The 12586-nt window shown below is 38.4% G+C and overlaps 1 protein-coding gene across 1 annotated transcript in view; it reads left to right on the top strand.

The window, feature by feature from the left end:
- LOC145988336 (medium-chain acyl-CoA ligase ACSF2, mitochondrial-like) overlaps positions 1–8797 on the top strand; it is a 31940-nt gene extending 23143 nt beyond the window's left edge. The window contains exons 9-13 of the mRNA XM_083123204.1: positions 2792–2899; positions 3402–3550; positions 5466–5607; positions 6562–6672; positions 8626–8797. Coding sequence (XP_082979330.1) covers positions 2792–2899; positions 3402–3550; positions 5466–5607; positions 6562–6672; positions 8626–8745 — 630 coding nt within the window. The 3' untranslated portion in view covers positions 8746–8797. The remainder of the gene's footprint in view (positions 1–2791; positions 2900–3401; positions 3551–5465; positions 5608–6561; positions 6673–8625) is intronic.
- Positions 8798–12586: the final 3789 nt, after the last annotated feature.

Below are 12586 nucleotides of genomic sequence, written 5' to 3'. Positions count from 1 at the left end.
TAAATTATGGATTAACTTTTTTTATAATTGTTATTGTCTCAGTTTACCCTCTATATTTTCGCAGTTTTCAATTATTTTTATTCTATCAGAATTTGTATGCAGAAAAAAACTGTTATTTGTGCGTCATAATAGATACAAAAACAAGCTGGGAGACTTCAAGATGACCATCAAGTTGGTCACATAGCCTACCCTATCAGGTATCATGTATCGGTATGTGTGTTTGTAATTAGAGTTTCCATACTTATGTATCACCCTGTACTAGGAAACTGTGAGATCCTGAGTTCCAGTCTTCAAATATTGATCATCATATTCACTATCATCTATATACTTTAATTTTACCTTTTTCACGAAATGTGCCTATTTTAATTTGACAGGCCTCTCTGGTCCACTCTTAGAGCTGGCCATGCCATTACTTCTAATGGCGTTACAAGCAACTCATTACTTCGAAACACTGATGCATAGCATGGCCTTGTCCTGATATCCCACAGCATATAAATCATTGTTCATATTAAATGAAGCTTTACTGCGATACGCTGGACACCACCTCCGTGCTGCATGGGGTAATTAAGCATTAGTCTTGATAAGCAACATGTTTTACCGATAAATTCGAAGATTCATATTTGATGAGGAAAGAATGAAGCACGATATATCACGTTCATAAATTTGGGCGCGGCACATCCTGACCAGAGACCACCTATCTTCCTTTGCAGATCTTTCGGAAATTGCCTCCGTTTTTTTAATCTCGCGGATGCCTCCACATGTCGGTCAACTGGCGCTGCTTTGCTTATATTTATACCACGGGTCTATATTCTTCGCTACATTAACGGAACTTAAACTACGCCCTAAAGATTAGTATTTCGTGATGCAATCAGTAGAATGCATTGTAGCTGAGAAGATTATGCGTCGTCTTTTACGTTAGTTTACCTTATTTTCGGGTAATATTCCATGACAGCAAATAGGACAAGACAACGGCTGTGGGTTCGTCGTTCTGACCACATGTCACCCCGTAATCCCGTCCGCAGTGAGAGTGAATGCGGCAGTCGGTAGGTAGTCGTAGCTCTCACGGTCTGTTTCGCCACAGGTTATTATTATTAAATAGGACAAGAATGGTCTATAGTTCACGTTTAGGTCTATCCAAAGGTTCCATAATTAGTTCATTAAATTTTATATATTTTGTATATATTTTGTATTTGCACATGCTTATAGCTATGGTCGTATGCAAAGGATCGTTTAAAGGGTCCAAATCCGTCCAATTGGCTTAGTAAACATTCTATACTAATTAATTAACATTACAGACACTCAAATCAACAAATTAAAAGCAACATACACTTGAAAGAATTATTATTGGCAATCATAAACCGTGTAGAATTTCCAAAAATTGAAATACACAGACATATTTTCAAAACTTCAAAATAAATCATTACAAATAGAATCATGGAAAACTAATAATGTTATTGTTAATGAAATTAGTGCACACACACACAAACACACACATCCCCTAAATATGCCTTAATGGCACGGTGCTATATACACGGCGATACACACAGATTGAAATTGTGTAAAAATAAATGTTTTATTGATTAATTGCAAACTGGTTATTGATATTAACAATAATTACAACAATAACATCAATAATCAATAGTTTATAGTTATTATTATTTCAACTACTTCGGGTGGAGGTGCGTAGTGCTTCTGATTCCACTTTTTACTGATGTACCCCTAAATATTGTTTCTAACGTTGGAATTTCATATGCTTTCACGTAGAAAGAAAATTTTCGCATTTTACAAAAGATTTCGCTCTTTATCGCATCGCTTACGCATCGCAAAACTGTGTGACAAGGTAATAATTCCTCTATAAACAAGAAAACGCAGCTCCGAGATTTGTCACGCATCCTTCTATACGAAAGAACACAATGTAGTTCCGAGAAATCGCGCGAGAGAACACTACCAGGCGCCGGTGTACAGAGACATCTACGGCAAAAGTTCCAACTATTCGAAGGGGACTCGATAATCTTATATATTTATTTACTCAATATTATATTTTTCGGATTATTTGGAGATGCGTCCCCCCCACTAACGATGTCCATGCAACCAATGTGCTTTTCAACCTATTTTGTCTAATCACGACGATGAGAATCAGAGAATGAATAATGAAGTTGATGCAGCGATGCTCACGGAGGAACGAACTTACATGCCCACTCAGGGAATCGAAGTCGGAAGGATCGTGAATTAAGTACTCAACGTTTTCCGCCATGCAATGAAGTGACTTTATAATAATAAAAAAAACGATATCGTTGATTGATTGAGTGATTGAGTTGGTGTTTTAAGTCCACTTTATGCACAGTAAGGGTAATCGGGACTGGACCTACAGTTTAAAGTGGGATGCGAACCACTATGTGCCTCCATCGTGTATCGAACCGGGAGATGAAGTCAGCTAGCTCGGGAATCGAACCTGTTTCCCCGGCGTGGAAAGCGGCTTTGTACAATTTATTAATCAATACATATAACTTACGTATAAAGCACAATCGTTTGTTTTATATATGTGTAATATTTTGAGTTTGGCGAAATTTGCATATAAAATTTAGAAGTCTCTTTTAACTCTCGGTCTCGTCTCGACAAATCTCAAAAGAGTTCTCCTTTGATATTTGAGAGTTCATCTCGGCACCGTTTCAAATTTCAAGGCGTGAGGGAGATTTGTCTTCTCTCGGTATCTCCCTTATTTGATGTTGTCAGTGCCTTGTTTTTATCGACGCAAATAGCCAAAGTGCTGACTCGCTTTCTTATCTTTCAGCCTCTGTATGGACTGACAGAAACTAGCACCATGGCATTCCAGGCGACTACTGAAGATTCCATCAACTCATTTACAACCACTGTTGGTTGCGTGGGAGAACATATTGAGGTAGGTCGTTTCGAGTTTTGGCCATGGGAAAGGGGGGGGGGGTTATGGGGATCAACATGGAGACAATTTAGCATGAGGAGAAGCGCATGGAAATTATCTTAGCTGAGAGATATTTTATAAAAAAATTCTTAAGGTCATATCCAGCCCCGATATTTCCATCTTCAAGCCTGTGTAAGCTTATGGGGAAAATTTGGTCACGATTATCTCGAGAACCAGTGAACAGAAAATTTTCAAATTGTACCTGAGCACTGAGAAAGGATGTTTCTGGAGCATCACTTTTAAATATTTTCATTTAGTGCATCAATGTCCCGACAATTAATTCATTAATTTTACTCTTGAAATATCACTTTTTTAAAAACATTTCTTGACGGGGCAACACTGCAGAGGATCCAGTGGGCTCTCCATGAGCGAGGGTTCTTGTAGGGATTAACATGGTGACAATGAAGTTCCTTGGAGAATTGTCTTAAATTATCCTAGCTCCGTCTTTTTGTCTACCAAACAGGCAAAGGTGGTCGACTCACAAGGAAACATACTGCCATTAGGCACGCCTGGAGAGCTTTGGGTTCGAGGCTACTGCAACATGCTCGGTTACTGGAACGACGAAGAAAAAACACAAGAACTGATTGGTACTGACCGATGGTTGAGAACTGGGTAAGAATGTTTTCTTGTAATTTACCGCTGTACGATAAAAATCCTAGAGGTTAAATTCCGTGATTGTAAATGGGAGGTTATTTTCTTCCTATACAGTGTGTTTTAAAAAGTCCTGCAGGATTCTAAAAACCAATAACTTCTTAAAGTAATAGGTTCATTATAACGAAATATTGTTTGTTACACAGAGGAAACTTTAAAATTAATGTTTCATGTGGTTTGGTTCATCGCCAGATCTGCAGCTGGGCACCATTCACATCCAAACACTCTCGCAATCTTAGTTTGAATCCGAGAATTGCGTTCTGACGGTGCTCGTCCGCAATGTTGCGAATTACATCACGTATCTTAAATTTTTTTGCCGTCTCTGGATACTTGTCTCCGCTGGAGGCGTTTTTCCAAACGTTGTTGTTTGTTGTTTGGAACCTTCTGCTCACCAAAGCACAAGATTTTAACTCGGCAAGCCATATCACGCACTGAGCTTTTTCCTGCATGGATGCCATCTCGGAATCACGTGATCACCTACACGCATGGCATTCAACAGTGTGGGCAGAACGAAATTTAAAATTTTCCTCTGCGTAAAAAACTAAATTTCGTTGTAATAAACCTATTACTTTAAAGTTATAGCTTTTTAGAATCCTGCATGACTTTTAAAACGCATTGTATATAATTGTCTCAGTGTGTAGAAGACATCAAGAGAAAACGTCTTACTAGTTAATGGCTCGTTTCGACGCTACGAGCCCTCGGAAAACGGCATTTTCCTATCCTGTATGTATGTATGTATGTATGTATGTACCCATGTGGCACAGATTCATGGTTGCCAGTGTCATTTATTTTTCTGTCGGATAACATACCAGGTGGTTATAATTAAAGTGACGGTGTTCAGAGTGGTACAGCACGGGCTGTAATGAGAGTAGCAGCCTGAAACTTCGTAGATATGCTAATGAAGCAATGCGCTCGCGAATTATGCAAAAAAAATAGTTCCAATTCTCGCCACCAGGGTAAAAAATGGCGCTGTAAGCAGTCAAAACTTGGTATAGTTACAGGAAAAACACTATACATCGCAGAAAACAATACTCTTTGTAATAAAATATCGCTACAATTTCACTATTCGAATTACATGAACATTACTAAAGGAAAAAGCAACAAGCGTCACCAACCACAACCAGGGAGCTCACACAATGGTTAGGCAATGTCACAGACTTTGACATCAGAGTTACGGAAAATTCCACGTTTTGACTGCTTACAGCGCCATTTTTTACCCTGGTGGCGAGAATTGGAAATAATTTTTTTTGCATAATTCGCGAGCGCATTGCTTCATTAGCATATCTACGAAGTTTCAGACTGCTACTCTCATTACAGCCCGTGCTGTACCACTCTGAACACCGTCACTTTAATTACAACCACCTGGTACTAAAAGTAAAACTATGCTGCCGGGACATCATTATACCAGCAGACACGCCGGCAGGATGAAGTAACAGAATTTAACCCCTTACCTTAAATTAAGCATTATACTGCCATTTCTATTTTATGCTATTGCAGCAGACAAGGTTTGCATAGGCCTTGTGTAGAGGTTTTCACGCTTCATAATTTGGCCATTGCCTTGATTGATCTGTCGTGTACTAAAAATTTTATCGCTTTCAGACAGAAAATATAATTGGCAGTGGCAACCATGAATCTCTGTGGCACGGCTGCATACATCCAGGATAAATAATGCTGTTTTTTGGAGGGCTCGTTTTGATCTTTCTTGCCAGGATTTCTTGGGGCCAGTTAATTTGCACAGTGATGTCGAGGACATCAATGCAAACAACTTTTCTTGCTCATTGAAGACTTGTTTGAACACTACGAGCCTTCAAAAATATGGAAGTTTTCTCCGGGATAAATGCAACCTTGCGTACTTATATATTTTTTTCTCTTGTAGGGACCAATTTGTAATGCTGGAAGGCGGCTACGGACAGGTAGTCGGCAGAATCAAAGACATGATCATACGAGGAGGGGAGAACATTTTCCCACGTGAAATAGAAGAATTTCTCCAGACTCATCCCTCAGTCATAGAGGCTCAGGTACGCAAAGCTTTAAAGTAGCACAACAGGGGAGGGGTGTATGTAATCTAGTTTGTTCATTTTTAGAAAAGTTTTGAAAAGTTTAAAAATTCACCAAAGCTACATTGCAACATGCCGTGAAGACATGGGCATCTCGGTCATTTGTGGAGGTTATGTGATCAGTATCACGCTCCGTCGACCATTACCCTCCAAGGTTGCCCCAGGTACCCACTTTTTGAGGCTGGTTAAACCACGGAGCCGCCTCATGCAGAGACATTGCTAGACAGATTTCTGTCAGAAATTATTATCCAACCCTGGAATCGAATCCGGATCGCCTGAGTGGCAGTCAGACACCCCTTACTGACTGGACCACGGAGTCTGATCTCAGTGAGGATGTCCATACAAATCGTAGAATTTTATATACATATAAAATACTATAGACGTAATGAAATTAAATGTATATCCCTGTTCTTGAAAATTTAAATATATATACGAGTGTGTGTGTGTGTGTGTGTGTGTGTGTGTGTGTGTGTAGTATATATATGTTATGTTGAATTTAAGATTATGTTCTCTCATGTCAAAAATATTATAAAGTGAACATACTTTGGACACATGGGAACACAAAGTGGGGATTTTAAAGATAAAAAATATTCTCACAATTTTAATAATTAGCATTTAGTGCAAGAAAGCAATATGGTCTAAAAAAATCAATGCAATAGAAATCTTAAAGTAATTGCGAAAGTAATTTATTTTCGTTCCTAGTTGCTTGAAGAAATAACCGAGTTACTGTTACTGATTTCAAAATGTAACCAGTTAAAGTTACCGTTCAGGTAACTCGTAACTTCCAAGCGTGTGTATTCTCTGTACATATCTTTTACATACGATAAATTAAGCAGAAGTCCTCGCACCAATCCAAATTGAAATTCCGAGTAGCTAGAACTTCCTCCCTAACCACGTTTATGTGCTTATTTGCAGGTGTTTGGAGTCCCCGACGCCAGGATGGGGGAAGAGGTGTGTGCTTGGGTCAGAGTTCAGAAAGAACGTAGCTTGACTGAAGAACAGCTACGCGACTACTGCAAGGGAAAGGTGAGCTCGGTTTCAGCTATACTGCTTGCATTTCCAGATGGCGTCTTGTAAACAACGAATCAGCGATCAGTTTAATTCTCTTCGACTGACATCGGGCATTTTCGTGTCACAAGGCACCGAATATTGCTGGCGGGACGAAACAAATGAGCGTCGGATACGCAGCATTGCCAAACGTACTGTAAAACGGGGAAGATATAAAAAATGATCAGCGCAGTTACTGGATAAAAGTTGTACAATAGTACACAAAGCACGGAAAACGAGTACACAAAACAGTCAAACACTGAACAAACAAGCTAATAAAAACAATTGACAGAAACAGCGTACGCTTGGCAACAGTGTAACGAAAGAGTGACGTCACCCCTACAGCTTTTATTTCGCAACTGGCATTGTTGACAACCATCGATTCAAACACTCCCAAAGACGTTTGGTGGACAGTTGGCCCGCAATCAATATAAACGCGAGGCGGATTAAGCTCGAACGGAATAACAGCGAAACAGATTAAGCGAAAAAACAAAATTCAATACGGAATATGCGCGACAGGAACAACTGCGATACGGATTAAGCACAAAGGAATTAGAACGAAAGGGGCTAAGCGCACACGTAATAAGAACGAAGTTAAGTGCAAGATGATTGAACGCGAACGGAAAAACCGCAAAAAATATTAAACGCGAAAAGTTATTCTGGCGACTGTGTTTCGTGCTGAACTATGTATCTACGTGTATTGTTGTTTCTGGAATTATCATGTTGTTTTTTTCCTGCTACAAATAAACTCGATTGCGAAATACTCGTTTGAGGGCTAAGACAGAAAGATACGTCAACCGGTTCTCGTTATTAGGTGTGCACGTGGTCGGTCCTATCGTCGCTGTTATCTTAGTACAGTCAAATTAGGCATAATTGGAGGTCATCCTGGACATTCAAAAAAATGAAACGAAACTTGCTAGTATGAGTAGTTGTACTTGAGTTGTATTTGTCGCAAAAAGTTCCAAAGAATTCCGTTGCGGGTTTCGGAGAAATGACGTCAGGGCCGAGATAGCACGTGACTGCAGACGGCGAGTCATGCACAGATGCCGCTGTTGTAACGCTCCGCTTATTCTTACGCACATATCTTTAGCATGCAGACAATTATTTAATTGTAGTTGTAGTTGTCTTCTCCAATTATGGGAGACTTGCATACAGTTTAAATATACATACATAATTAATAATATATAAAAACACACATACACACAAATAAAGAGATACTTCACACAAATAGATATTTACAAGACAAAACAATACAAAGCCATACCTACACTCATAGTAAATGGTAACAATATACCTCACCCATGATATATATATATATACATGTTTAGAAATTCCTAAATGTCTGCACTTACAAGACAATAATTTCTATAATTTCTTGCGCAAACCATAATGATTGAAATTTTGTCTTGCAAACATTCAGGGAATACAAAACAATACAAAGCCCTACATACACTCATAATAAATGATAACAAATAAATACCTCACCTATAACATATATTTATATTCAGAAATCCCAAACATTTGCACTTATAAGACAATAATTTCTATAATTTCTTGTGTAAAACATAATGATTGCAACTTTGTTCTATAAATATTCAGGGAATACGAAAAATCTAACTCATTATCTATCATTGATAACTTATTGTACAAATCTAACATTTGCTGTAACGGAGAGTTTTGATACTTCTTAGTTTTAGCCATTTGACAATTCAGCAAGTTTCTATTTCGAAGATGACAACATGTAGTATTATATATATATTTCAAAACGAATACTAACCTGTGTTATAAGAGTTGTTCAAAGTTATGGCCAACTGCATTTGGAAACATGTAAATGTAATAAAAATAATACAGAGAATCTTTGAAAATTAGCTCTTACTACACAATACAAAAACACAGAAAATCCCCATTAACTTCTCTGTTTTTGCATTTCAGATTTCACACTTCAAGATTCCTCGCTACTTTCATTTTGCAGACGATTTTCCAAAAACCGGCTCTGGGAAAGTGCAGAAATACAGAATGAAACAAGAAACTATGCAACAATTAAAACTATGAATATTATGTTTTTGTGCAAATTATAGTTACCTTCAGAGAGAACTAAAATATATTATTAATAAAACTCTACATACGTGTATGTTATTCAATGATTAGTTTCTTACTTCAACTTTCCAATATACCTAGGTGTATATATATATATATATACAATGTGTAAAGAAATTGAAAAAGAGGCCTAATTATTCGTACTTCGTTATTAGTACTATTATCTCGAAGATTTTCGGCAGGATTGGACCCTCTAAAAACTCTCCTCGAAATGTCGTTGTATGTAGTCGGAAATGTGCATTAAGTTACATGGAAATATTACTGTTGACGAAAAGACGTAAAGAAAGGGAGAGTAAGGAAATCAGCAATATTACACAAAGAAGCAATGTATACAATTGAATCAAGGTTGAGGGAAATACTAGAATGAGTGAATGGTATTCATCAGAGGTTATACGTATATGTAATCGTTGCGTCCTTGAATTGTCTACAATCATTTCAATTTGAGTGCATTTTGTGTCTTATTTTGGCATAAATTCACCTTAATTATACACATTTCCCATAATTGACTTAAATTCTCATGTATTGTGATACCATTATGTTCGTAAATAACTATTAATTGCATTAAGGAAGGAGAATCTTAGGTAAGTATGAGTATGGGAAAACATGTTGTGCGTTCTTCCTCAACAAAACATTGTCATATACGTATGTGACATTCTATTATTGTAGGCGTAGTCTTTTCAGGACAAACACAGACACACATATACAAAGAGGGTGTCACCATGCAAGACAAAAATTCACATCGTATTACTTATATATTATATTATAACATATATGTAATACAATATAATATGTATTATATAATATATTATATTATCTATATTATACATAGAATATTTTACATCCAGCTGAATAACTTTCCTTTACATAATTTTCTTCGTTGATTTGTTTTGATACAATGGTAATTATTTATTTAATTTTTATTACGTAGCGTGGCTTTTCTGCCACTTTTGGCTACTATGATTGATTGATTTGGTATTTTAAGTCCACTTTATGCACAGTAAGGTTAATCGGGACTGGACCTACAGTTTAAAGTGGGATCCGAACCGCTATGTGCCTCCACCTGGTATCGAACCCGGGAGTCCTTGATTACAAGGCGGCGACGCTACCACTGCGCCATCGGGGAGGCTCTTTGGCTACTATGAGAATGAGTGTTAATATAATAAAATTGACGAAGGGACACTCACAGAAACACACACGCAAAGAGCGAGATTCGAATGTGGAGCCCCTGGCGTCGTAGTGCGATGTACTAACCATTCTTTTCTTGTTAACGTTTTAAAAGGAAAACTCCTAGGCGGTAGTTTTCTCAACCTCAACATCACATCAAGTTATATGAAATTTTCTACCTTCTCATTCAGGACTTCAGAACAGACAAACACAAACATCCATGATTTACCCGGGATTCGAATCCGGGACCCTTGGTGTCGTAGCACGCTGTGCTAACCACTCCGTCACGGAGGTCGGTCGGTAATTTCTATATATACAGGGTGTACAGCAGAACGTTATAGGAAGTTGTTGGACGAATTTGTCCTACCATCGTTGTTGTCTGAGGATGGATCATTTCTCGAATTCTTCCAGCACGATGGTGCCCCAACACATATCGGTTGTGTTGCCAGAGAATACTGTGATGTGCAGTTTCCCCACAGATGGATAGGCCGCAGGGGTGCAGTGGAATGGCCACCACGTTCCCCAGATCTAACGCCTTTGGATTTCTATCTGTGAGGGTCACGTCAAGGCACTTATGTATGCGTAAAAATCCAGGACCTTGATCACCTGAAACAGCGAATTGTTGAAGCGTGTGGCAGCATTCCGCAGGAAATGTTGGTAAGGGTTCACGAGGAATGGGCACGGAGGATCGCCTTAACACTCGAACATGGTGGCCACCACTTTGAACATCTTCTGTAACACTTTTCTCTTCAGTCCAGACGTTTCAATGGTTGAAATGTACCTTTGATTCTTTGTTTCATCAAGGTCCATAAAATGAACAATAACATGAGAATGAGTAAAGTTATGTTAAAACTGAACACACCACTGTTTTTCTCGGGAAAATCTAGCGTCATTTCATATGTCACATGGCCCCATTCCCATTTAAGAAAATATGATTCTATTCAAGACGGCGGCCATCTTGGTTGCATGATCTGGAAGGTTTTCCCCCTCCTCTACATCATGTGTCGGGACATTGCATTCGTGTGTGTCAGCCTGTTTGTGTTTTATTTGGGTGGTTCCACACTTTTGGCTCACCCTGTATATATAGGCTATATACATTACCTTGCTATGCAGAATTGGGGTTTACAATAACAGGTTGCTAAAAGTGTCAGTCGTAAGTCCAAGGGCGCCCGCAGGATTTTTTCTAGGGGGAGGGGACAGAGTAAGATTTCATATCTTCCCTTTCAGTCATAGAAACTATTATTATTACCATTATTATTATTATTATTATTAAAGTTGAATTGAAAATACTTTGTTGTTGTATGCAATTGATTGATTGATTGATTTGGTGTTTAAGTCTCACTTTATGCGCAGTAAGGCTAATCGGGACAGGACCTGCAGTTTAAAGTGGAATCCGAACCACTCCACCGGGTATCGAACCCGGGACCCCTTGATTACGAGGCAACGACGCTACCACTGCGCCATCGGGGAGGCCTTGTTGTATACAACTCCAGACTCCAATCTACTATTTATATAGAAACTGGATTCGCCTTGATTCCTTTCCATAAACATCTATCACTTTGTTGATGAACAGGTCTTTGTCTTTTTTTCACAAATAGAAGCTATCAGACCACTTAATTGAATGTCCTTCATGATACCTCTGATCCAAGTTTTTACGTGCAGAAGCGTACTTAAAAAGAATGACTGGATGTGAATTTATCAAGATCAGATCACGACTTCGGGAAATAATTTCCCGACTTTTCGTAATCCCGAACACAGAGAAATTCCAAAGGATCTTCTTGAAAATAGGTAAATTCTTGATATTTTTTGCACTATAAGTGTCTGAAATTTCTTAAAATTAACAGTTTTTTATTGCAGAAGTGCAAAAATAATCACTTGAAGGGGAAATAGTGTGTACAATTAAAGATTTTCACGGTATTGGGAAATTTTGAAAATTTTCCGTCCCGCACACACCCGTTAAGGCAGTCAACATGTTTCTAATGTTTCTTGTGAAAACGTGCCCTCGTTATAGTGTTGGACATGGCAGTTAATTGCTGTGACTGACAGCGTGTAAATCGCCGAAATCATCGTATTTGTAATAAAATAACCACAATTTCACAATTCGAATTTTTATTATTATTTTTTTTTCAGTTATCTCGTGAGGGGAACAAGTGCCCCCTTGCTTAAGTCAGTTTTTGGAGCAGTAATTAGACTTAGACCTACAGTTTAAATTGGTATCAAAACCATTGTAATGTGTAGTACGTATTTGAAGGAGGTATGGGGGGAGGGGCTGTTTACATCCTTCTCTCGTTGTGTGTGATCCGAGAGGTCATCTCGCCCCTCCCCCCCCTCTACTGGAAAATTACAATACCACATCGCACATATTAAATGTAATGGCTCAATCACAAATCATTTTCCGTTCATATAAATTTGCCACTTTGTTTTAAGTCCATTTTATGCTCGAATAGGCAAAGCTAATCGGGACTGAACACACAGTTTGTAATTTTCTGATTTTACGTCGCTTTTCTTCTTACTCAATCTAACCGCGACTGTGAGATCGAATGATGATTAAGCTGATGAAGGGACTCTCACATCCATGCCCAGGCAAGATCTCGAACCTGGGCCCTACTGTGGAAGATGTACATTCCTTTCT

Source organism: Lepisma saccharinum, chromosome 5 (assembly GCF_977018435.1).
Source record: "Lepisma saccharinum chromosome 5, izLepSacc3.1, whole genome shotgun sequence".
NCBI classification, from domain to species: Eukaryota; Metazoa; Arthropoda; class Insecta; order Zygentoma; family Lepismatidae; genus Lepisma; species Lepisma saccharinum.
The sequence above is the reverse complement of the archived record's forward strand: the minus strand, read 5'-3'. Positions and strand labels throughout refer to the sequence as shown.